This window comes from Schistocerca serialis, chromosome 2, assembly GCF_023864345.2.
Source record: "Schistocerca serialis cubense isolate TAMUIC-IGC-003099 chromosome 2, iqSchSeri2.2, whole genome shotgun sequence".
NCBI classification, from domain to species: domain Eukaryota; kingdom Metazoa; phylum Arthropoda; class Insecta; order Orthoptera; family Acrididae; genus Schistocerca; species Schistocerca serialis.
Window position 1 is genome coordinate 821,303,591 of NC_064639.1, and position 27,032 is coordinate 821,330,622.

General features: G+C 39.3%; 1 protein-coding gene across 6 annotated transcripts in view; it reads right to left on the reverse strand.

Annotated features, from left to right (window-relative positions):
- LOC126458070 (atypical protein kinase C) overlaps window positions 1-27,032 on the reverse strand; it is a 762,657-nt gene that overhangs the window by 131,845 nt on the left and 603,780 nt on the right. For 5 of the 6 annotated variants that reach the window (XM_050094877.1, XM_050094879.1, XM_050094883.1 and 2 more), the window contains 2 exons: window positions 25,327-25,496; window positions 19,259-19,374 (listed from right to left, as the gene is read on the reverse strand). In XM_050094877.1, coding sequence (XP_049950834.1) covers window positions 19,259-19,374; window positions 25,327-25,496 — 286 coding nt within the window. Of the gene's footprint in view, window positions 1-19,258; window positions 19,375-20,472; window positions 20,589-25,326; window positions 25,497-27,032 lie in introns of all 6 variants that reach the window. The other variant, XM_050094878.1, reaches the window with a different exon arrangement.

Here is a 27,032-nt window from a genome sequence, read left to right on the forward strand (position 1 = left end):
CATTTTCTTTGTGACATCAAGCTAAAAGAGGTGGGGTTCATGTTTCATGACCTTTATTGGAGAACAGTTACAGAAACAGCTTGAAATTATGCCCTCCTGCTTGAATTCAAGCCATGCAATAATACCAGAGTGATTGTCACACCCTTTCAAACACCATTTAAAAAGTGGGGATTGCATCAGAGGCTGCTGTAATTCACGCTATCAGCTCTTCATCCATCACAATAGGTGTTTTGTAAGAATCACGTTTCAGGTGTCATGAAAAGAAAGGGGAAAAAAAAATCAAATACCTGCCACCATTTCAGCTTCAATGGTGGGTTATATTCCTGTCTTCCCTAAGGCACATAATGATGCTAAATGACACCTAGTGCTGAATGCTAAGGAATGCGGACATGGGTTGCTATGTGGAAGTTGCTTATTATTACCCATTCTATGCACCCTCTCATTTTTACATTAATTTTAGAAACATCGTGTAAAAACAACATGAATCACCGCACAAGACAAATGGATTGTAGTATATGTAATGGAAAATGAAATAACAACCAAGCTACAGTGGAATCTGTAGAAGAATATTCATATCAACACTCTTGAAGAGTGTCACTGTGTTTTTTTTTAATAAAAAAAAATTTAAAAGAATTAAAAACCGAGATTTCATGAAGAACAAAGCAAAATAAAACTTAAACACATAAAAATTTCATTTAGTCATACCACACACTGGAAATCAATGATAATGTTCCTGCTAAAAATTATTTCATAATAAAAGCAGTAAAAATCAAGAAAAATTTCATGTTTATGGTATATGTTATCACCAGGTAGGTCAGCTTCAAGTTATTTTCATGCTTGCATTAAAGCTGAATATGCTCTTCCTCTGTTCTGGATTAACAGCCCAAATTCAGTTCATAATCTTAACTTTTTTCTTCCAGTGTTAAACCAATTCTGAGGGGACTAAAATCATGACACCACAGTTGTTACTGAATATTATATCCACTTAATTTTACTGACATGAAAGGTCGGGCTTATTGTTATTTATGAAATGAATTACCTCACTTCTTTGAAGCTATTTATAACACACGAAACTTCCTGGTAGATTAAAACTGTGTGCCAGACTAAGTCTCAAACTCACGACTTTTGCTTTTTTTAACACATTTTATTAGGTCGCATTCTCGTCTGTTTCTTCAGTACAAATTTTGCAACTGATTTTAAATTAATTTTCTGAAGAGCTAAAAGCTTGAAACTTTCGACATAGCTCAAACTCAATGACAATGCAGTATTAACCCACTCTCATGTCTGGTGGGTGGTGGAAGGTACTTAGTGTACTACTGCGACATCCCCCTCTTAGTGTTCCACTCGCAAATGTTTCATAGTAAGAACTGTTGCCAGTAAGTCCCTATGTGAGCTTAAGTCTCTCTAATTTCTACCTTTGAGGCCTTTTTGTGAGACAATTGTAGGAGCAAGCAATGTATTAGTTGACTCAGGTGATGAGAAGCTGAAATAATCCCGAAATTTACCACATGTCTCTGTTGTGATATCAAAATCTGTGAAATCGATTGAAAAGTCTGACACACACCAGACAAAAGAGCAGAAAATAAATATTTGAATAATTTTTCAAATATAACACATTTTTAAAATGGACAAAAAAGTGTAAAATAATTTCTCCTGGTTCATTACAGATTCCTAACCTCATACAGATAATACTGAAAATTTGTGTTTGTGAATTTTTTAGCTATGAAAATACAGAATTTAAATCAAAAAAACATGGTTAATATGCAGTACATAATTGATGCATGAACAGATCATCTCCTTACTATTATCTATTGCATGCATCCCACATTCTTTGTTTTGAATTCAGCACATATTTTTGTAGCCATTCAAAATTAACCAGCAAAATTTTTCAGGCCTATCTGTATGGGATTAGGAATCTGTATCCGTCTAGGAGAAATTATTTTATACTTTTCAGTCTATTTTAAAATGTGTTACATTAAAAAGCTTTTTATTTAAATAATTACTTTAACACATTTTTATTGGGTCACTTTCTTATCTATCTGTCTGTCTGTCTGTCTGTCTGTCTGTCTGTCCAGTACAAATTGGAATTGATTCTAAACTAACTTTTCAAAGAGCTATAGACTTGAAACTTTCAACGTAACTCAGGAAAGGATGACAACGCAATCTTAACTCACTTTCTAGTTTGGTGTGTTGTGGAGGCACTTTTATACCACTGCCATTTTCCTCTTTCCCTGTTCCAGTCACAAAAGTTTACTGATAAGAACAGTTGCTGGTAAGTCTCTGTGTGAATTCTAATATATCTACTTTTCACCATCATGGTCTCTTCATGAGATGTACATAGAAGAAAGCAATATAATGGTTCACTCAGATGAAGAAAAACTGAAGCAAACCTAAAATTTACAACGTCTCTGTTTTGATCTCATCAAAATGTTTCAAATCGACTGAAACACTTGACGCACACAAGACTAAAACGTAAAGAATAAATTTTAATTTACTACATTTTTTATATTGGACTAAAATGTGTAAAATAATTTCACCTAGCCATTTCACCCATACAAACAGATAGTGGCAATAACATATAAGAACTGCAACACACCAGAGACTCTGAATGACTGTGTGGACCTCTATTGAGAGAAAGTGTTACCCACGTGTTTCAGTTCTACAGGAAGCATTTTATAAGAACAAGCTTTCTTGAAAGTATCACTCTCAGGATCCTTTGCAGAACCACAGTGCTGCTGGCTCGATTTTCAGAATAATCTGCACTGTCACTGATACTGACATACAAAAGCTATTCTTCTTTGCATATTTTCACTCAATTATGTCATATAAAATATTATTCTGAAGCAGTTCTGTGCTTTCACAAAGGATACTCCAAAGAACAGAAAAGGGTAGCATAACAATTCACAAGATCTGTCAGTGGAGAGCTAACAGGTCACTGTTCAAGTGCTGTAAAATTAAAAATCTGTCATCCCTTAATACTTACTCACTCATAGGATTAAAATTTAGTAGTACTGTCTCATTCAATACAATCTCCAGTATTCACTTAACAAAGACCCAACAGAAAGATGATCCGTCATCCTTACCCTAATATATACTAAGATGTACACTATTCTATAGGTTCAATTTTTACTTAGAATATGCTTTCTGTAGAACCAAAAGACGTGAGTAACACTTTTTCTCACTGGAGGTTCACACATTCATTCAGAGTCTCTTCTATGTTCCAATTCTTGTATGTTATTGCCATTCTCTTATTTTCATGGTGTTATAAAATTGACTTTCTGCAAAGCCAGTAGGTAGTGGTTGAACATTACCAATTACCTTTAACTCACACCATTGCACAGAATGTAAGAAAAATAAAAGAATAAAATAAAAAAGGAAAGAAAACAGTGTGTGAAAATAAAGTTACAGAATACTCAATTGTGGAGGAAGTGTTCTTTCACTGAAACATTGTAGCTGGTGTTTGTAGTTAATCACACATTAATTATTTATATGCAAAAACAAATGTTACAATTCTTCTAGATAATTATTTGCTACCAATACCCACAGAGTTCAGATACAGCTGAATTCATGATTTCACAAAATTAGCCTGTTGGCAGTAGAGCAAGTGGAAAATTTAATTTATCTCACTTACCCCACTGAACTTGCTGCAAACTCACCTCCAATATCAATTTCAACATTTAATAATAAATGTTACAAATATAGACATCATATTCATCGCAGTGCTACACACTTAATAACATGAAAGTTTTTACTGCAGTTGTTAACATCACTTTCACCACCATTTCACAACCATAAATTTTGACTGGTTGTATCATAACACGTTGGTTATCCCCTCCATTTTTTCCATAACCCTATAATGTTTACATATGTTCAGTCCCATATGTTGATTACATTGATGGCAGTGATGGTGGATGCTGGGGTCTGGAGCACAGCCAACGTTCTAATTCATCTCAAAAGTGTTCCACTGGGTTCAGGTCACGACTCTGGGCCAGCCAGTGTCTATCACTGGGAATGTTACTGTCCACAAACCACTGCCTCACAGATGCTGTTTTATGACAGAGAGCATTACCATGCTGATACAATCAATCATAGTACCTCAACTGTTCCTCTATTGTATGCAGTACACTATGCCATAACATGTGTTCATATTCTTCTGTACCTAGTATTTTTAATTGTGATAACAGGAACACACCTTAACCATGAAGAACATCTTCATACCATACCGCCGCCTCCTCCATACTTCACTGTTAGTACTACATATGATAGCAGATAATGTTCCAGACCCCACCATCCATTTGTCACACTTTCAGCATAAGTAATCACTGTAAATCACTTATTTCAGTCATCGACTGCCCAGGCACAAAGCTCTTCACACCATCTCAAGCATCACTTAGCACTGACGATAGAAATGAGTGGCTTGTGAGGAGCAGTTTGGCCATTGTGTCCCATTGTTTTCATCTCCATTCATGCAGTCACTGTGCTTGTTGGTAGCACTTTGGAACTCATGATTGATTCCTTAGAATTTTTTTACAACTACCATCTGCAACACTCGACAGTCCCTCTCTATCAGTACATGAGATCAGCCTGGTCTTTGTTTAGCTGTGGTAGTTCCTTCCTGTTTTCACTTCACAATCATACCACCAACAGTTGCCTTTCCAGTAACTACGTCCAACTTTTGGCACAGCTAGTGGCCAGTTCAACAATATTTATGGGTATCGGGGTACTTACAGTCAGACAGGGAATGTTTGTTGTATTTTTTGACACTTTTTCTAAACTTATTGCATAGTGTTACCATAGACTGAATGCGATATTACTGCAGCTACTGCTGGTTAAGCTATCTTCAGCATTTAGGAGTAATCTTTGCCTACTGACACTGGCAACTCTATTCAAATTGTGATTGTCATTTCATGTGCACACTTAATGTGATACAGTAGTGTGGGTGAGTCCGTTATTGCTGCTGATTGGCCACATCTGTATTCAGATGTGTATGTTTGGAAATAATGTACGTAGTTTAATTATGTGTTCTTACAGCCTTAAAGTTTCAGTGTGAAGCAATTAATATTGTATGGTAATGTACGGGACATTGTTAAATGGCGTGTAGTTAAACTGGCTTGAAATGTGTAAGAACTTCAGAAATAAATCATACAGTCAGTGATCTGTCATTAACCATTATCAACTGAGCTCTTCATAATCCACTTCCTAAAATTACCAGCAAAGGGAAGAAAGTAAGGGGATATTTGGAGGTGATGACTCCGTCGTGTCATACCATCATATTTAATTGTGAGAAACCATCATATGAGAAAGTAGCTTTGAAGGTATCCCATAGGACTGTTATTTGGCTGCCACCACCTTATTTTAAGGATAAAGTCAGAATATCTGATAGGTTGATTTCAGATGCTACTGTTGCATATAAAGAAGAAAATTTTAAGGGATTGCAGGAAGAACTGCAGGGAATCAATCCTTGGTCTCGAAAGAAAACATAAGTGTAAACAAATATAGCCTTTTGTGCATAAACAGCAAAAAAGAAATCATTAGTCTTTAATTACATGTTTGTTAACCAACACCAGGAAAGAGACACAGCTGGAAAAAAAACCAACAACAACAAGGTACATGTGTATGCAGAGTGCCTGTAAGTAGATGAACACATGAGCACCCAAAGTAGTTGTAGGAAAAGCAGAGGCCAGACTGAGAACCAATGGAAGAAACCTCTGTGAATTTAATTAACCTACAAGGCATGAGGTACAAGGCTTAGAAAATCCTCATTCAAATGATTCTAGCATACAGCTTACCAAGTAATATTAATAAGAAGATAGAAGACAGGTGCATTTTGTCAAAGGCTCACTTACAAACATAAGAGTATCATAGAGATGTTCATCCACCTCTAGTAGCAGATGTCATAGGAGCTGTATCATGCATCAGAAACAGTTTCTCTATAAAAATTCTGAGAGTGGGGATTCCAGGAAGAGTCAAGAACTATATTACTTCTGAAATGAATCTGATTATAATATCAGAGATATTGGAGCTCATACAGAAGTTTACTGTCAGTCATTCTCCTGAAAACCATTAATGAATGGCGAATAAGATCAATGGAATGATAGTTGTAAACAAATTGCTTTCTTCCACACACAGTAAGGTGGCCTGTAGAGCATGGATATAGACATAGAAAGAATGCTATACACCGATAAGTCATAACCTTTGGTGTGGCTATAATAGAGAGCCATTAGTTTATGGATTTAAAGACGTTCATTGTTGAAGCAAATGTTGATAAAAAGATCACTGAAGGCAGAGCACACACTTTGGTAATGCATGAATGGGGGCAAAAAATTGAACGAAACTTGTTTGAAACATTTATCTTACCATTAATTTCAAGTGATTTACAGAAACTTCAGAAAACCTAAATCAAAATAAAAACGTACACGGACATGAACTCTGCTCCAACCAAACAGGTGTTCACTGTTTGGCTACTGTGCCATCTAGACCAGTTCCATTTTGTCATAGCTGGTCTCATGAGTATTAATGTCCAATAAATAATCCAGTTTCAGAATCACAAAAAGTGGCAACTTACAATATTTGCACAATGCATTAACAATACTGCCTAACACCACCAAATGCAGTGTCATCCTTTTTCCCCAAAACATTTAAAATAAAATCAATTCCATCTTATCACAGGAGACATGAATACTATAAACCAGTTTTTCCAGTGATGTGTATGGGCATTTTTAATTTAGTAACAACACTCATTGCTAATGACCTGTTCAACTTCCATCATTTCAGATGTTTCTATAAACAGAAAATTAGGGAATACATCTTATATTAAACCAGTATGCTGAAAAATGATAATTCAAATATTAATAATTCTATGAATTTGTAGACAATTGAGAATTTGTGCCATGCTTCAATTCAAATCCATATTTCTTGCTTACCACAAGAGTTGCCATAAGGGAGCAAGCTGCAGATCTAATCCAGTGATTTGTCCATCAGTGATCTCCCAACATTGCCACTGGAGGTTCTCTCAAAGAAAGGGAGGCAGATTAGAGTTTTATGTATCATCAACAGTTTAATGTATCATCAACATTGAGGTCATTAGAGACAAAAAACAAGCTTGGAATGCTTCAAGGAATGGGAAAGAAATCAGCCATGTCCTTGCAACAGAACAATCCTACCATTTGCCTGGAATTATTTTAAGAAATCACGGAAAACCGAAAACTGGATGGCCAGACATATATTTGAACCATCATCCTCCCAATCCTCCCAGCCACAATTCCAGTGAGCTCACAAGTCCGGGGGGGCTCACCACCACACAACATCAGTCTGTTGTTCTCAAATGGTAAACAGGAATAGGACAACTGGGAAAACAGAGTTGAAGGAGTGCTCTGGTTTACCCTGCCACAAAGGATACGTATGAAATGAATTGAATGCACTGGAAAAAAATCAAAGGGTAAATGTCGACTAAATCAAGCAAGATGCACTAACAACAAGAAATATTAGTGAAAACTGATCAGAGATGTTGAACCTGCAAATGTACAAATCCCTGCCCATCAGTTCTTTCACTTCATTTCAATAATCTAGCGACAACTAAGTTTGCATGAGGCTCAAGAGTGCATAATGGTTAAGATGATTGCTCCTAACAAGCAATAAATCTTGGATCGAGGCCTGACACAGCACAAATTTTCAATTGTCACTACAAATTCAATACAATGCAGATTCAGTACATCGCATTGATCGCACTGATTTGATTTCATGTCTTAGCATTTCACTTATCTTCAGTTCTCTAACTCCATCTACAAACATACTCAACAAGTCCCAGTTTCTCTTATCTTCCTGGTACTTATGCGAATTGTACATGGATGACAGTAGGATCATTTTGCAGTCAGATTCAAATAAGAGTTATCTACATTTTCTCTACAAAGTTCCCCAAAAAGATCATCATCATCCCTCTAAGAGATTCTCATTTGAGTTGCCAAAGCATCTCTGCAACACCTGCAAGATGATCAAACCTTCTGGTAACAAATATAGCACCCCACCTCTTTATCACTTCGATGTCTTCCTTTAATCCAACCGGTATTCTATACGTGGTCTCCTTTACAGATGAACCATACTTTCCTAAATTTCACCCAATAAGCCAAAGCTGACCATTCACCTTTCCTACTACTGCCCTTATGCACTCGTTCCACTTCCTATCACTTTGAATCATTACGTCTAGATATTTAACCTACAGGCACTCAACTGTGATACTTTCCATAGTACAGTGTGATCAGCAAATAGTTGCAGAATGGTACAGTGTGATCAGCAAATAGTTGCAGAATGGTACTCTCACTATCAGTCACTCCTTTTTTGTACATAGAGAACAAGTGAGGTCTTATTACACTTCCCTGGGCCACACCTGATGATACCCTACTCGACTTCAAAGGCGACCTACTAGGTTATATTACCTAAAAAGTCTTTAAGCCACTCATATCTGGGAAACTAGTCTGTATGCTTGTACCTCCATTAACAGTACACAGTGAGGCACCATATGCTTTCCAAAAATCTAGGAATACAGAATCTGCCTGTTTCCCTTCATTCATGGTTTGCAGGGTGAGTTGGTTGGTTGGTTGGTTGGTTGGTTGGTTGGTTGGTTCCTTGATAGGGGGTGGGGATGGAGGTGGCTTGGGGGACCGAACAATGAGGTTATGAGTCCCACGATCTGAGCTGACAGAAACTAAGGGAGGAACAACACAAACAGCACAGTCCAGTCAATGGGAAAGGAAAACAGGCAAACAAAAGGAATGCCAGGATGGCAGGAAGATTAAAAGAACAGGAGAGGGAGAAGGGCATTAGCAGGAGGCTCCCCAAAAGTGCATAAGTGCTACACATGATGGACCTATCCTGAGCCCTACACCATATTGTATCATGATTGTGACACAACTGGGACAATACTCAATACTACGGGAAAAAGATACAACAAAAGGGGAAACAAAATGGCACAGAAGACCAGACTAAACATTGGGGGGGGGGACCTGATTGGCATGGATGCAAGGCTAAAGGATTCCCAACCAACACCAAAGGTAACCAAGGGACTTCAATTCTGGAAGGAAATTCAGGTACTTAAATCTAGGAGGACACAACATGTTCACAAATAAAACAGAACAGTTGTAACCATGTGAGGGTCATCCACTGACAACCACATTAAGAAAGGGGGAGGGAATTTTAGTGTGAAGGGCCACAAGGCAGGGGCAGTCCAGCAAACTATGGATCACTGTAAGGGAGGCCCTGCAGCTACAAAAGGGGGGGGGGGGGGGGGGAGGCAGTTCACTATGAGTAAAAATATGGATCAACCAGGTAAGAGCAGGGGGAAGATGGCAGAGGATCGTAGATTACTGCAAAGAGAGGCAGAGGGAATAACACCATGTGGTGGGAGTCCACTTGATGGCACAAAGTTTATTAGATAGGGGGTGGCTCCCAAGAGTCAGCCCACAACTGAGCAAACTGGAATTTGATGTGAAGCCACAAATCCATACCTGGAATGGCCACAGAGAACAGGGGGTAGGTGGCTGCCACCACAGCTCAACCACTGATAAGCTCATTACCTGGGATACCCACTTGGCCAGGAAACCAAAGTAAATCAACCAAACAAGCAGCACAGCCAAGATTGGCAAGAAGGTTGTGGATGTCAAAGACCAACGTGTGCCAGCAAAAACAACAGGCAACAAGCTGAAAGCTACTGATTGTGTCCGTACATAACAAAACTCTGGGTGAGGGTGGACTATTAAATAAAGGAGAGGGCTCGATAGACTGCCATTTGTTTCATGGTAAATACTCCGCACATGGCAGGCAACAGACAGTGTTTCCTGCCAACAGAAGATGTGAAGGCATATTCCAAGTGATCACTTGATTTAGAAGCACAAGTGTTAAAAATAATAGCATCCTGAAACTCCCATAAAGACAGAAGCGAGGTGGAGTCCAACCAATATATCCACCTGATGGCAGGCAACGGGCAGGCAACGTCCCAAAGCTGCAAAAATTAGAATAGGAGTGGTGAACAGCGGAAGAGTGGTTAGCGATAGCATTGGAAACCAGGAGCTGGGAGCACCAAACCAAAGGGGGGTGAGCCTGAAGACCCCGTTCATGAATGTAAACAAGATGTGATGGTGCCAAGCCATGTCATGGACCTTATGAAGATCGGAGAAAACTGCGAAAAGATGGCGGTGCTGAGAAAAGGTCTCCTAAACTATGATTTCCAATCAAAGTAGATGATTGAAGGAAGACTGTGCCTCCCAAAAGCTGTACTGGTAAGAAGACAAAAGGTCCCGAGATTCAAGGATCCAAATGAGCAGATGAGCCACTATCTATTCCAGTAACTTGCAGGGGACATTGGTCAGAATGATCGGCAGGTAACTATTGTGGGATGACAGATCCTCACTGGAATTAAAGACAGGACCCACAATATTGACCTTCCACCGAGAGAGGAAAACACATTAGAGCCAAATATGATTCAACATCCAGAGGAAATACTGTTGTTGTAGAGGACTGAGGTTCTGAAGCAAATGGTTATGGATGGAATCAGGGCCAGTGCCTGAATTGTGCAAAGAGAAGAGGGCCAGAAACAGCTTCCACTCAGTAAAATGTTTATGGTAAGATTCCATCTCACACAGGTAAAACATAGGTGAGAAACTTCAGCCTGCTGTTTCTGGTGGAGGTAGGCAGCTGGATAGAAGGCTGATGCCAATGCTGTTTCAAAATGGGTTGCAAGTTGCTCTGCATTAACCAATGCATCCACACGAAGGCCAACCAGAAGTCCAAGGCCTCGGATGGAAGACTGTCATTGGCAACCTAAGAGCGTATGGAGCATAGACCACACCTGTGATGTAGGGACAGAAGAACCTACGGAGGAGACAAAGCATTCCCAACACACCCACTTGCTCTGTTTGATTATGTAATGTGCTTTGGGATGAAGACATTTATAGGTAATATGTCTGGCAGATGATGCATGCCATTTAAGGCATTGCAAGGCCCAATGGCAATCATGGATGGCAATGGCAATGGTCATGCTCCATCATGGGACCACCCCATAGTGAAAGGGGCCTGTCAAGTAGGGAACAACAATGTTGGTGGCATTAATAACTGTATCGGACATGTCACAAATGACTTCATCAATAAAACCTGACAAAGAGGGGATAAATACATTCTGGGAGGTATATAGAGGCCAGTCAGAGTCATTGAAAGCCCAGCACAGTAACCTGGCCATTGGGAGGTAGGAAGAGAAAGAAACAATCAATGACAAGTAGTCACTATTGCAGAGGTCATTGTACTGCAACCAGTGAAATGAAGGGGGAAGAGGAGAGGAAATGAGCAAAGGATCTATGGCAGAGAAAGTGCTGTAAGCAGTACTGAAATGGGTTAAAGGCACCATCATTAAGAAGGCACAGGTCATGTCCACAAGAAAATGGTCTAGCAAGAGACTCCAACTAGATGAACTGCCCCACAAGGGTTGATGGAGATTAAAATCTCCAAGGAGGAGGAAGGGAGGTGGTAGTTGCTGAAGGAGGTGGCCTGTCACAAGGGAGGTAGAGATTGCGAACAGTGATTGTAGAGTCCAAGTGGACCAGAAAAACAGCTTTCAGTTTGAGGGAAGGGGGGGGGGGTGTCCCTGTACTACCAATGTCCATAAAGACCAACATGCAGATACCAACGGAAGCCCTCGAAGGGTTGACCTGGTTCAAACAGAAAGCATGGAACCCATGAAGCATTGGTGAGTAATCAGCTTGAAAATGAAATTCCTGGAGAACAACACAAGCTTCAGAGACAAAGGAAACAAAGGATTACAATTTTGGAAGGTAACAGCAGTACCCATTACAATTCCATTGAATAAGCATGGAAGGTGGGGAGGCAAACAGGCTGAAACTGGTCACACTGTGAGGTCACTATCTGTCACCAACATGGCCCAGAGAGTGAGTGAGTGTGTGTGTGTGTGTGTGTGTGTGTGTGTGTGTGTGTGTGTGTGTGAGAGAGAGAGAGAGAGAGAGAGAGAGAGAGAGAGAGAGAGAGAGAGAGAAGGCTTCAGTTAGCTCTGGAACTGAGAGAGTGTGGATGATCTTGGGGAAAATGGATTGTGTGTTCCAAAGCCGACTCCTGTCAGCAGACCTCTGGTCAAGAAGATGCTGGGGGCAGGGTTCCCGGGAGAGGGGCCCCTAATCAGTGGCAGGCGCTGAAGAAGGGAGACACTTCTCTAACTAGGTAGGGAAGCAGCATATGGGGGGGGGGGGGGGGGTAGAGGATGCGGGAGCCACAGGGGAGGGAGAGAGGAGAGGGGTTGAGACTGAGGTAAGAAGGAGGGAGAGGTGGCGGAGGGGGGGGGGAGGGGGGGCCAAGGGACGTAATGCATAATGGAAGCAAAGTGAGATGTCACAGACACAAGGCGTTGACAGTCATATTTCTGTCGAGCCTGAGTGTAGGATGAACCATTAAAGGATTTACACTCCTGTATCTTCTTCTCCTAATTATGAACTGAACAATATGGTGACCATGGATAGTGATGATTATGACAATTAATATGCATGGGCAGCAGAAAACAAGGGCTTCCCTCATGGAGGGGGGGGGGGGGGGGCACTTTCACCACATAGAGGGTCCACTGTACAGTGGGAAGACATGTGCCTGAAATGCAAACAATAGAAACTCCTCATGGATGGCAGGATGTATGGCTTAACATCACACTGACGACACACAAACTTTACCTTTTCCCAATGGTACCCCCTCAAACGCCAGACTAAAGGCACTGGTCTCAATGCAATTGTCCTCACGCCCTTTCTGAACATGCTGAACAAAATGAACACCCTGCTGTCCCGGATTGGCCCAGAATTCCTAATCAGTATGAAGGATGAGATTACTATGAAAAATGACTTCCTGAACCATATTGAAAGACTGGTGAGGAGTAATTGACACCAGGTGGTTGCCAAGACGGTCACAGGTGCAAAGCAATGCAAACTGTAGAACAAAAGAAATTCTGATAAACAGCAAAACAAACCATATCTTACTCAGAGAGTCCACTTCACCAAACTTGTCTTCAGTATTTCCCACAAAAAATAATGGCTTGATGGTGGTGAAAGTGTCACATCAGTCCATGTGGAAACCTGGTAATAGGAAAAGGGTTTCACACCAAGCCAGCAAGTCTGGCCCTCCCTCCAAGAGTGTAGCCAGAGGAAGCAAGGCCGTTGGGTTATAAGAAGAAGCATTAAAAAAATCCATTGCCAACTAAAGAGATGGCCGCTGAGGAAAGGCCAGCTTGAAGCTTAGTGCATTTCATACGTAAAGTATCTGCCCTGATACCTCCAATCCAATCAACAGCTCTTCCCATGGGTGCCATCCAGGCACAGCAAGGGCCATCTGGCATGGCAGCCATTGCTGGGAAATCCAACGGTCCACAATGACAAGCAACCACTCCTAGGCATACATGGGGAGGTATCAGGTCAGGTATCAGAAGTGTGAGCTCTCTGTTGTCAGGTGCTCAACCACACAGACTGGCTGCTGTGCTGTCTATCTACTGTTAAAAGAAAGAATGTTGTTGAGGAAAAAATGAAAGAAGCAGTAAGGCCTCATGCTAAAGTGGAGGTCAAATCCCAAAGGGGGACCAAAAATGCCGAAGAGGAAAGATGAAAATGAGAAAGCAAGAGTAACAGAAACCATAAGGAATGTAAGGTACAAGGAGGACAGCCAGGCCGATGTAAACAAGGACTCAAGGACTCACAGAGATGGAAAGGACATCCTGTGTGTGCCATGCATGAACTCACGAAAGAGCTGTAAGCCCCTATGGGACAGTGCAATTAGTACATTTCATACTCCTACATAGGAGGTCTAAGGTCCTGCAGGATCCACAGCAGTGATGAGCTGTGAGAATCCTGCTCAGCTATAGGCACCATTTTTTATGTATTATATTACTTTTAGTAAGATGTGACGGTAAATGGCCAATTTTCATTTCACTACCGTATTTACTCGAATCTAAGCCGCACTCGAATATAAGCCGCACCTGAAAAATTAGACTCGAAATCAAGGAAAAAAAAATTTTCCCGAATCTAAGCCGCACCTGAAATTTGAGCCTCGAAATTCCAAGGGAGAGAAAAGTTTTAGACCACACATCCAAATCGAAACAAAGTTGGTCCACTGTAATATGAGACACAATTTAGGTCGAATGAATGACGATACAGCTACAATAGTTTGGTTCGAGTCTTAAGCTTAGCAGTTAAGCTTTACCATGTAGCCATTGCTACGTGTCAGGTGCTCCATCCGTATTTTTACGGGTACCATTCCTTTTTCACGTGCTTATTTTTCTTTGGTCTGGTAAGTGCCGTTCTCTTTGTTATAGATGTTTACGTCACTCTAAGCTGAAAATGCATAACTGTACTGTGTCATGCATTGTTTGTCGCATTCTGATAGTGAGTGTTTACGACCTGTCGCCGCTCGCGGCATGGCTTGCTTTTGTGCGCGCTACAGCCGCATTAGCGAAACAATGGCAAGACACTGCTTGCTATTTGCTATTACTTACACTGCTGCTTTCTTTGATAATGATCAACAAGAACCAAATAATAGACTGTGTATGATAGAAGATGTTCTGAACGAGAGTTTAGCGAAAATTTTTCTCCGGTTGAAAATCTTTGCAGACGCCTCTTTAGTACCTAGTACATTACATTCTGCACAGAAATTAGTCATCTTAGATTTAAAAATCTTGTCAATTGCCATGCTTCATTTCTGACTGTATCACTATTAGGCATAAGAGCAATACGAATATAAACATGACATGATATGTATATTATTCCGCGTTTGCTGTTGTCTCACTCTAGTTTCGTAGTTTATTAGGCAGACAGGATTTAAATGAGATAGCAGCAAACACGAAAGAATACATGGCAAAATGTTTATATTCGTACGGTATTATTCTTACGGTGAAAAGAATACTGCATGTGATTCACAATTCATAAAAGCTCTTATTAGCAACGATCTCTTGTCACAGGTAGGAAAAAATTCAGAACGTAGAGTTGGCCATATTGACAAACATCCCAAACAATCTTGCCAGTCGGATTTTCGTAGTAAATTAAAATGCTGCTACATTCGAAGATGAACAATACGGAATTTGTATTTACTTCGTTGGATAATGTATGAAAATGCAGTGGTCGAAACTCGGGGGCGGTGAAAAAAAGCTCGTCTTCCACCTTTTTTTTATTTTTTAAATTTACTGACGCAGAGGTTTTGTTGCCAGTATTTATCTTTGTGCCTGCAAAGCATGCCAGTGTAGCGCTACATAATTCGACGGCAGAAGTTATTTGAGGTGGCACCTACCAACATTTTTCAGAACTTCCGCTTACTTTGCACTCGATTCTAAGCCGCAGGCAGGTTTTTGGATTACAAAAACCGGAAAAAAAGTGCGGCTTAGATTCGAGTAAATACGGTAATTTATGAATTTACACATTCTATGCACTCTGACTGTTAAAGCGTTATCTGATAAACTCATAAATATTAGTAAGGGCACTAAAATTACTTATAATGGTATATATAGCAGGGAAAAATGACTGCTTGGACAAGTAGTTAAATGTCATCTCCTGTTCTGTAACTGTACCCCATAAGAATATTGCTAACCCACAGAGCTAGCTATACAGCGACATCTGAAGACAGTCAGATAATGGAAGAGAGTGCTGTTAAATTCTAAGTCATTCTGAGCCAGTTATCCATTCTCATCTAGGTCCTGGTAGGATGGATGTGTTCCCATTTAAGTTAAGAAAAACCAGACAAGTGCAAGTGGAGTTTGCACCCTGAGAGTTCTGTCATCATCATCTTCATTCCCCCTCTACCCAACATATGGTCGGGTTGGGGTATCAATGGTACTTCGCCACTTTACTCAGTCTTTCCACCACTCTTCTTCCACAATTTGGTTCCATAGCAGGTTTCTCCTCCTTAAACTCAACTTTATTGTATCAATCCATCTTGTTCTCAGTCTTCCTCTTGGCCTCTTGCCCTCAATCTTGAACTCCATCCTTTTTCTTGGCATTCTTCCCTCTCCCATCCTCTTCACATGCCAAAAGCATTTTAATCTATTATTTTCAATTTTTTTAGTCAACTTCTCCACTCCAATTTTCTTCCTAACATCTTCATTTTTCACTCTGTCTCTCCATGTCTTCCCTAGCATACGTCTCAGAAACTTCATTTCACTGGATTGTATCCTACTCTCCTTTCTTCTAGTCATAGTCCAAGTCTCGGAGCTGTAAATTAGTGTGAGTGTGAAGTAAGTCTTGTATAGTACCAGCTTGCACCTCATTGGCATTTCCCTTCCCCACATCAAGGCTCTCACACACTGGTAAAATGTACAACTCTGTTGTATTCTTTTGCTAATTTCTGTCCCCATTAAAACACTTCCCAAATATTTAAAGTTGTCCGCTATTTCAATATCCCATACAAAACGCTAAAAAATTTAATTACAGTGAGTAGCTTTCAGACTTTTGGGAGCATTCTGTTTGTCCAACTGTTTGGTTAGTGACCTATGTCTTTTCCTGCTACAGTATGTCAAAAAATGATTTTTGCCTAGTTTTGTTAACAATGTAAAGCAAACAATCCCTGCCGATAATACTGTGCGCAAGTATGTTATAATGCACAACAGACCATAGAAGAACAGAAGATACATAAAAAAAACTTGGGGTCAATTTATAATACAGAAAATTTAGTTTAATGAAGTAAAATTATAATGAATTATTCTTAAAATGTTCAAAAATACAATTTCATGACAATGATCTATTGTTTACTGTGATTTTAAAATACTGTCCATAAATGACATAAAATTAGTGCAAGAGTCCTTAATCATTGTTACTAATCAATGTAATTGCCCATATTCATCATTAATTTTTATTTTTGTACCCTTAACAGCTAAACACATTATTAGAATATGTCAGATTAGAATTAGAAAAATGAAAAGTAGTATTTCTAGATGTATGACAATAATAAATACAGTACATAAGTTCTCACAGAATATAATTTGTTTAGGAATAAAAGGGACAACTCACTGAATAGCAGAAGCACTGAGTCATTGACAAATATACACAAAACAGAATGAAAACTCTGCTTGCTTTCTGACCTACATTGTGCTGGCTAGACATGACTGTCAATCACTGAATGCTTCTGCTATTTGGTGAGTGGTCCCATAGAGTCCTAAATTATTTACAGTATTACAATAATACATGTACAAGATGTAATGGAAACATACCACGTCCAAAGTCTCAGTATACTTTATCTTGTCAGTTCTCATGTGCACTTGTAGCACCGGCTAGTGATGTTTAGTGAGGCAGTCTACCTTGAATAAAATTTTGGCCTTTAGATGGCATTGAATGTTAATTTTTCTAAAAATGTACAAAACCTGCAATGCCTTCATCATGATACCCAACTGCAGTTCTGGCCTGAAACCTGCATGATTACTTCCTGCTTTTATCTTCTAAATTTACCTTATTTCAGTCTTAACCAACAAAACTTCACTTCTTTCTTTCACTGATATGGCATCCGCAGCATTATTTTCAATTTCAATAACTGCATATTTGCACATTTATTGCCACCTAATGATCACTGACAATTATTTAAGCTAGACTATCTTGATACACAGCATTAGTCTATGTACATGTGTCCAGGAGAACTTTGAAAATAAAGTGTGTCAAGCTCTTAAATATGGTATGTTTTTATTTTATCCTATGTATGCTTTACTGTGATATTTGTATAAATATTACTTCTCGTTTTCCTATTTCTAATCTGATTGAGACTATGATGTTCAATGAGAGTGGGTCCACAGTTGCGATGAATTATTTAAATGATTTAATACCACCTGCAGTTGTCAATTTTCCTTTATGGGTTGTACAGTTGTACAATACTGGTCTTACACCATTATCGAGTATCTGCATTTTAGGTCAGAGGCACCACCATTGCTTCTAGCCTTGGACAGTGTATGAGTTGCACGTCCCTCATGTTTGACTCGTTAAATATTCAGTACCACATTTGTCCAAGTTCCAGCTGAACAGGTTTGAATGATGCAAAAGTGCCTTTAGCTGCTCATAATTAGTATCTTTACAATTTCCACAGGCTACAGTTTCCTGACTTAACACCTACACAATACATTTTATAGCTTGTGAAAATTGTTAGGGTACAGAAAAAAGAAACTGTTCACTTACAATAAAACACAGTAATTATGAGCAATTGAAGGCTTTCAGCTGGCACTTCAAAAGATACTGAATATTTAACCAGTGAAACTAAAAAACATGCAACAAATGCACTGTTTAGGACTGGAAGTAATGTTGGTGCCAGATACCTAAAATACTGATCCTTGATAATGATCTATGACTGAAATTGTACAATTGTACAACCAATAAAGGAAAAATTATAGATTCAGGTGGTACTAAATGATTTAAACTGACAGATTTTGATGATGGCTGTAGCCGAAACATGTTAAGGTGTATAATCTCTTAAAAATAAAAATAGCAACCAAGACAGATAATCATCATAATTTTAAAAATAGTGACATCAAGTGCATGCAATTCCACACATTATTTTCAATTTAGATACGCAACAGATATTCTTCCTTCATAAAATCATACAGTGTGACTGCAGAGCTGCTGAAAGTGTGGGATTCATGGCAAGTATCCTACGGATAAATTGCCTCCGACTTTTATATATGAAATCTGCATGTCAACTGAAATATACTAGATACATATAAATTACCAAAAAGTGAGCTAATTTTCTCGCACAAAAATGTCATTCTCTTTTTGAATTCACATTTTCACTAGTTACAAGTTGTTATGTATGTAAGAAGTTTTAAACCAAAATAAATAATATATGTACATCAACATTAAATATACTCCTAAGGAAAATTTAAAACAGAGGAGTGTATTTCCCATCCCACCTTCTCCTTGGAACCACAATGAGAAAGGGATGTCTGACACACATGGCAGTAATATAAAGTGGGATCATGCAATGGCTCACCAGTGAAGCAGCTTTTTATGCTTCATTCATGGATCCATCAGAAGTTTGAAGCATCAGATTAAATCTAACTAACTTATGCTGGGATTTAACACTATCCTTGCTTCTGATGAATAAATTAACATAATTGATTCAGAAACACAATTACAATATAATAGTATTTAATTAATTTACAACTAAGCAACCAAGCACTATGTCACAGCCAGTAAAGAGTAAAGCTATAAATTTAAAGGTAGCACAGCAGTTGGATAATATGGCTGGCAGCTAGGTAAAGGGTGAAACTCACGTGTCATCAGGCGTGAGGTGAACAGGCTCATCGGTGAATTCTGGAGGAAAATTGGCCAGGTCTCGGTCCGACTCGAGGCGAGGTTTGTACGGGGGAGCCACTTGCTTCTGCTCAAGCTGCGGACCAACAAGATGCATGGCTACACTACGCAAGGCAAACTATCTACTTAGGAGCCAGGCCACAGGCAGAAGGGGTCAAAACAGCTCTTAGCTATTGGCTGCTTTCTAAAGCTCACTACATTCTGGAATGATCGTGCCCTGAACACTGGTGCACCATCCACCATCACCGATCTCTTCAACAAAGTTCTTAGCATGCAAAATTTTTCTGTACAGTAATCTATCCCAGTTTGTTTACTTCCTTTTCAAACATCCTCCTTGGTCTAGGTACTTTCTCAAGGATACAGTATTTTATGGCACCCACTTACTTTCTCAAGAATATAGTATTTTATGGTACCTAGGATTCTCAACACTGTTACTTACTAGGCAGTAAACTTTTGTATAGCAGGAAACTCTTGCAGTCACTCTTTCGGAGCAACGTAGTTGATGAACTCATACAAAAAAAGCTTCCAAAATACTGTGAACTATCTTCAAAAGACAATTTAGTTTTAAAACTATAAATAATATATGGGCTATTCATGTTTCGATAAAATTTTGCAGCAATAAACTTTGACATTGGAAGTGAATCACAATGAACATTATGTCGCCCCCACCTGCCCCCCTTCCACTCTTACTTAAACTTACTCCCCTTACTTTCACTTTTTCTTTCCTGTTCTTCTTCCCATCACTAAATCATAATTATGATATTAAATCAAGAAAGACGTGGCAAAATGGAATTTATCCGTGCAGTCTGTTCAATGGTGCATGTTTATGTTTCTAACAGGCACTTCCGAACTTTCTATTTCCATTAGAGACGTACTTGATTTTTCTGTTGTAATCACTGAGCCACATGTTACAAATAGGGTTACATCAAATGAAATACACAAAGCTTAGTGTTCGTTAAGATTTAAAATAAAAGCAAATTTTTTTTTTTTTTTTTTAAAGAAATGGCTTTTTGTTTAACCTTTTCTGCCTGTAAACTTTGTTGCAGCTGAGGCACCAATGTAATAACATACAAAAGAATTTTTTTAAGTGTCCTAAGATTCTTGTGAGGTGAATGGTGCAGCGTGTAGGGGCACTAAAGGGGACAGGACTCAAACTGTAGCTTGGCTCACTTACGGGTCATCCGGGGTCAACTGGACCGGCTCCAGCGTGAACTGGGGATCAAAATTATCCAGGTCCAGCTCAGATTCCAAAGTAGGGCAGAAAGGGGGAGGGATTTGTTTCTGGTTCAGCTGCAAGAAAAGGAATACTCACCAATGATGAAAAAAAAAAGACAATGTTCCACAGGTATTGAGTAACATCAACTGACAAGTACACCAAAGGCTTAAGGTAAAAGTGAAAACAGATTTGCACAATCACATTCAGTATCATGTGGAACAAATTTCAGATCAGCAGTAAGAAAAAATTCAACCCAAATATTTGCATTTTTAGTTTCAGAAGAAACGTTCTCTGTCACTGAACTAAAATAACAGGTACATAACAGAGACACCAAACAGGAGACTTCCACCTATAAGACCCAAGTCATTCATATATGGGTGAGATGACACTTCATAAAAATGCCACATTTTCTGCTACACTATGTGATCAAAAGTATCCGGACACCCCCAAAAAAATACGTTTTTCATTTTAGATGCAATTGTGCTGCCACTTACTGCCAGGTACTCCATATCAGCAACCTCAGACGTTATTAAACATTGTAAGAGAGCAGAATGAGGCACTCCATGGAACTCACGGACTTCGAACATGGTCAAGTGACTGGGTGTCAGTTGTGTCATACGTCTGTATGCGAGATTTACACACTCTTAAACATCCATAGGTCCACTGTTTCCACTGTGACAGCGAAGTGGAAATGTACAGCACAAAAGCGTATGGGCCGACCTCATCTGTTGACTGACAGAGACCACTGACATTTGAAGAGGGTCGTAATGTGTAATAGGCAGACATCTATCCAGACCATCACAGAGGAATTCCAAACTGCATCAGGATCCACGGCAAGTACTATGACAGTTACACAGGATGCTCATAAGCCGCACATCACACCGGTAAATGCCAAATGATGCATCATTTGTTGTAAGGGCATAAACATTGGATGTGGAAAAATAGTAGAAAAATATTGTGTGGAGTGACAAATCCCGGTATACAATGTGGTGATCCGATGGCGATGGCAGGGTGTGGGTATGGCAAATACCCAGCAAACATCATCTGCCAGCGTGTGCAATGCCAACAATAAAATTTGGAGACGGTGGTGTTATGGTGTGGTCATGTTTTTCATGGAGGGGGCTTGCACCCCTTGTTATTTTGCATGGCACAGTCACTGTACAGGCCTACTTTAATGTTTTAACCACCTTCTTACTTCCCATTGTTGAAGAGCAAATTGGCAATGGCGATTGCATCTTTCGACATGATCAAGCACCCGTTTATAATGCACAGCCTGCAGCAGAGTGGTTACATGACAATAACATCCCTGTAATGGACTGGCCTGCACAGAGTCCTGACCTGAATCCTATAGAACACCTGTGGGATGTTTCGGAATGCCAAATTTGTGCCAGGCCTCACCGATTGACTTCGATGCCTCTCCTCAGTGCAGCACTCCATGAAGAATGGACTGCCATTCCCCAAGAAACCTTCCAGCACCTGACTGAACATACGCCTGCGAGGCTAAGGGTGGGTCAACACCATATTGAATTCCAGCATTACTGATGGAGGGCGCCACAAACTTGTAAGTCACTTTCAGCCAGGTATCCAGATACTTTTGATCACATAGAGAGAGAGAGAGAGAGAGAGAGAGAGAGAGAGTGTGTGTGTGTGTGTGTGTGTGTGTGTGTGTGTGTGTGTGTGTGTGTGTGTGTCCATAGTTGAAAGGTAGGTAAAACGTATTTTTTTGCTCCGCAAACATTCTGAGCCCTGTGTGTTTTCATTTGGCTATTTATGATGTACAAGTGACCTAAAATCTTCACTGCTAAATGCCCAACTTTTTGTCACTACCCATGGTTATAAGAAGAAAAGTATTTTCATGTATCTTTCTTCATACAAAATTACTGAACATTTAGCAGCACCTTCTTTTTTAAAAATGAATCAATGTTGAGTTAATAAGCCTCCCCCCCCCCCTCCCTCCCTCCCTCTCTCCCTCCCCCTCCATCTCCTTTCCCACCTGTTTGTGTGTGTGTGTGTGTGTGTGTGTGTGTGTGTGTGTTTTCTATCTGGATTTTTGGGCAAAGTGAACAATTTTTTTCATTTAATATATTCCCATAATGTTCATAATGAATGGCAAGCTACCATCAATATCTATCAACGCTATGTACCAAATTATTCTTTCAAGAATCTGACAGCTACTCACATCATGCCGCTGTATATCGAATACTGCAAATTTACACCAGGATGAGTTACCATTTCTGTACAAAGTGTTAATTTTCTGTTGGTACCGTATTCACTGCTGTGATAACATCTGTTTCTGTATTATACTGTACCATGTGTAGACAGCACAATTACTGTCATTGTTTACTTTATAAGAGACTTGTGGTGTTTGGAAACATGCCAAGGCCTCAGACATAATTTTCTGTTGAATGTTTTGTCTCCTGTTCAGGAAGCACAGGAACCATTGAGATGAGAGTTTAAAATCTCCACTGAAGAACTGAATCTTTTAGAAGATGGCTACTGGAGAAATTACTGTCCTTACAATGAAACAAATAGAATGTGGCACTCTAGATGTTACGGACAAAAAGAAATAGTTAAACGAAAGTTTTCCTTTAGTTCTAAAAACTCATTACTGACTGGAGTAACAGATGTTTAAGATATCAATACCTACATTCTGTAGCCTTTGCAAGTCACAGCATGAATACACCCCACTCTGGGCAATGAGTGCACTTGCCAGCTTGAGTTGCCTCTATGCTCTGATACTCCCAGGAATAGAACAGGGAGGGCAGGAGGGTGTGCATGCGTCTGTGTGGCAACCGACATCCACGACTGCTGAACAAAATACCACTCTCTGGCAAAGGTCAATAGGCTGCAATGCAGCACTGCTAACAGCCTCAGCCAACCTATGGTTATGGTTAATCATGTTGATCACAGCATGGCACTGCTATTGTGTGGATGGAACAGCCAACATAATAGCAGAAATACAGAATCCTAACGATAGAGACTGTGAGGATGGAATCCAATTTGATGTGTTCCCTTTACTGCAACTTTGCTGAACCCATACATAACTACATAAAGAGATGCCCATCAAAACATGCTCGTTCATTGTGATTTTAGTGGTCGCCCGAGAGAGGGGTTGTGTAGTGTCAATAGTGCTTGCTCCTGTGACAGATTATGCTTTGGTTCAGTGGTCACCCAAGCAACAGATTGTGTAGTGCAATAGTGGTCACTCGTGAGATGGGGCATGTCAGTGAGTCCAGTGGTCACCAAAGTGACGGACAGTTTACAGTGTTTTTCGGTGATCACTCCTGTGGCAAGCCCTGTATAGTAATTTAAGTGGTCACCACTGTGATGGGTGTTTCATAACACTATGATCATTTCTGTACCAACAGTGTGAACAGTAAATGTTAATTTACTGAGCAATTGTGGCTTTTGTGTGTCAATACCTGTCTCTTATACTTCCTACATACATTATTCCAAAGTAGTAACCATTCACTGCGTAGTCAGGGTGCTGAATAGTAGGTAAGCACATAAACTAGAATGACCACATCCTTTAAATTTAGTCAATCTCCCTGTCTGCCGCATATCAGCAATTTATAAAAGGGCAATTGTATAAATCTAGATCCATTGCTGTTGCTCTGGCAACAACCAATTTCTTTTTTAATTCAAAATGAATTTAGAACTAAAAAAGACTGTTCAGTAACTGAAGTTAATAAGAAAAATGTTAAAATAAATTTTAAAGTACAGGATGTTCTTATTCACATCACAGTATCCATGGATTCACATCTGCTTCTGAACTAGTTCTCCCAAGAAGGTCTTTCAACTTATTTGTGATATACGGTGTTTCATGTTAAGCAGTATTATAATATTTATCAAATCAATACTAAGTGAAATGATATAAAACCGAAGTCATTACAATGAAAATAACTTTTACTCATCCAAAACAGTTTAGCACAAACATAAAAAATTGCATGTGTCCAAAATTAATTGAGTTACTGGTGCTGTAAACAGAAATACATGAAGAAAAAGCACACGACTAGAGTACTTGTTTATTTTTATTATTAATGTCTTCACACACACACACACACACACACACACACACACACACAGACAGAGAGAGAGAGAGAGAGAGAGAGAGAGAGAGAGATCGCAATCCACTCTGGATGTGCTTAAATATTGGAGTCGGGTTTGTGCTGATTGCGAAATAGTGGCATAGCTCAAATATTAGTTTCCATAGGCAATATTAAATGTAAAGTCTCAAGTAAAAATAAAATGAAAATTAGTAACTAGCAGCAGGCAACAGGTGGAGAAGCCTGGAGGAGTGGGGAGATAGCACACACAGCGATCCCATTAATTTTACTCTCACAATTTCATGTACTAGAGTCTTAATCTAATTACGATTTGTGTTAGCTTCATGTCATTAATCATTCAAGGTGTGTCAATAATATAGTGATAGGATAATACTGAGAAAGTTTGCGAAAAATAGATGAATGATGAATTTATCTGTTGTACTTCCCAAGGAAGAATCTTATTTTCTAAATCTAACTAGCCCATTGGTAGGTAATTACTATACACATGGAAATAAAGTATACATAGCATTTTACTAGTGGTATGGGCATTTAAAGAGTAATGCATCATTAATAATCTAATGAATTGCCATTAACAATGTAACATTTTGCTAAAACCAATATTTTTACAAGAAAGTCAATGGAGAATATTTCAGGTTCATAAGGGAACTTAAGAAACTGCTTATCCGGATAACTATTATATGCATTAAATCAAAATTACTTAAGTTTTACTGTGCCTATACATTGTTACAACATTTATTACACTTACCAATTCCCACTCTATGCTTTTGAAGAATGGATGATTTGCAATATCCATGAAACCTGTTTCTCGATGACAGCCTAATCTGTCAGCCGGGTTTTTATTTAGGAAACCTTTGAGCACAGATGCAGCTTTCACAGAAAGTGAGCGAGGTATACGAATCGTCTTCTCCAAGATAACTGGAAATACACAAATTCAATAAGCTTATTTAAAAAGAGACTATTTCTTTAGCTGAACAATGAGTACTCTCACTTTCATAAACTATCAGGAGTAAACACGACAGAAATGCACTGAAACTTACATATGTCATTTACCTCTTATCAGTTTGGAGATACAGTATACTTGATAATTCAGGGACCAAAAAAGGAAGGAAATTCTGAAACAAACTGCTTCTACATACAGCAAAAATTAGCTCTACAATCATGCTGTTCCAAACAGCTGATGAATCAATGGAACAAAAAGTTTAAAAAACTGTTCCACACAAGAACATGGTCATAAACTAATTGCTGATTTATGAGCCTGCCCTGTATGTTCCCTTTGTTTTTCTTTCTCATATTCTGGATTCTAAATATTTATGCTCCATTGTTTACTCACTATTTCTCCTGCAACTCATGAAACTGCCCCCAATCTACTCCCTTGCTGCCAGCCACCTCCCATGCACAACCTAAATGCTCAATGTAAGTAAGGGTTCTTGAGCTCCTCCTTTAATGCTCCACTGCCTCCCTCTATCCTACTCTACTTCCACATTCCCAGCCCCTCCCCAGGTAAGACTGATACTCAACCAAGTTACAATGCCCACCAAGGGGGGAAGACCAGGCTGACTGACGAATGGTTTATTTATTTATACAATCATGTCAGAATCATCATGACTATGACTATGATAGTGAGAGGGTGAGAGGGAGAGAAAATGTTGCCCACAAGTTAACCAATTTATTGCCTTCTTTTTTTCCACCTGCCTGTCTGTTGCTCAGTGCTTCTTCTGATTGTGGTGAATAGTAATTATTTTTATAAACATAATTATGCAGTAATGCAATGAATCAATAATGCTTTTCTTCTTTCATAAATTAATAAAATTTATTTATGGAGACTTGATTATGTGAATACAATTTTCTCAGTGCTGTAAAAATACTGAACTGCAGCACACAATAACCTGTGCCACAAAAGGATTTTCTGGGCAATCTTCACAGTTCTTTGCGATATTATCTGTTAAGGGGTCAAATATTGTAGAGAAGAATGGCAAAATGAATTTTGTGCCAGAACATCCACACTTACTCTATTTTTACAGTCATTAGTCAAATAACAGCATCATACACTGATCAGTCAGAACATTATGACCACCTACCTAATAGCCAGTATGTCCACCTTTGGTACAGATAACAGTGGCAACATGTCATGACACAGAAGTAATGAGGCCTGAATAGGTAACTGAAGGGAGTGGGAACCACATCTGCACACACACAAGTCACCTAATGCCCATAAATTCTGGGGAGCGTGTTGGTGAGCTCTGATGCCATATTCAATCACATCCCAAGTTCAGATCTGGTGAGCTGGGCGGCCAGCACATCAACTGGAACTCAACACTGTGTTCCTCAAACCACTTCATCTCACCCCTAGCCTTGTGACATGGTGCATTATCTTGATGAAAAATGCCACTGCTGTTGGGAAACATGATCATCTCATGAAGGGATGTACGTGATCTGCAACCAATGTACGAT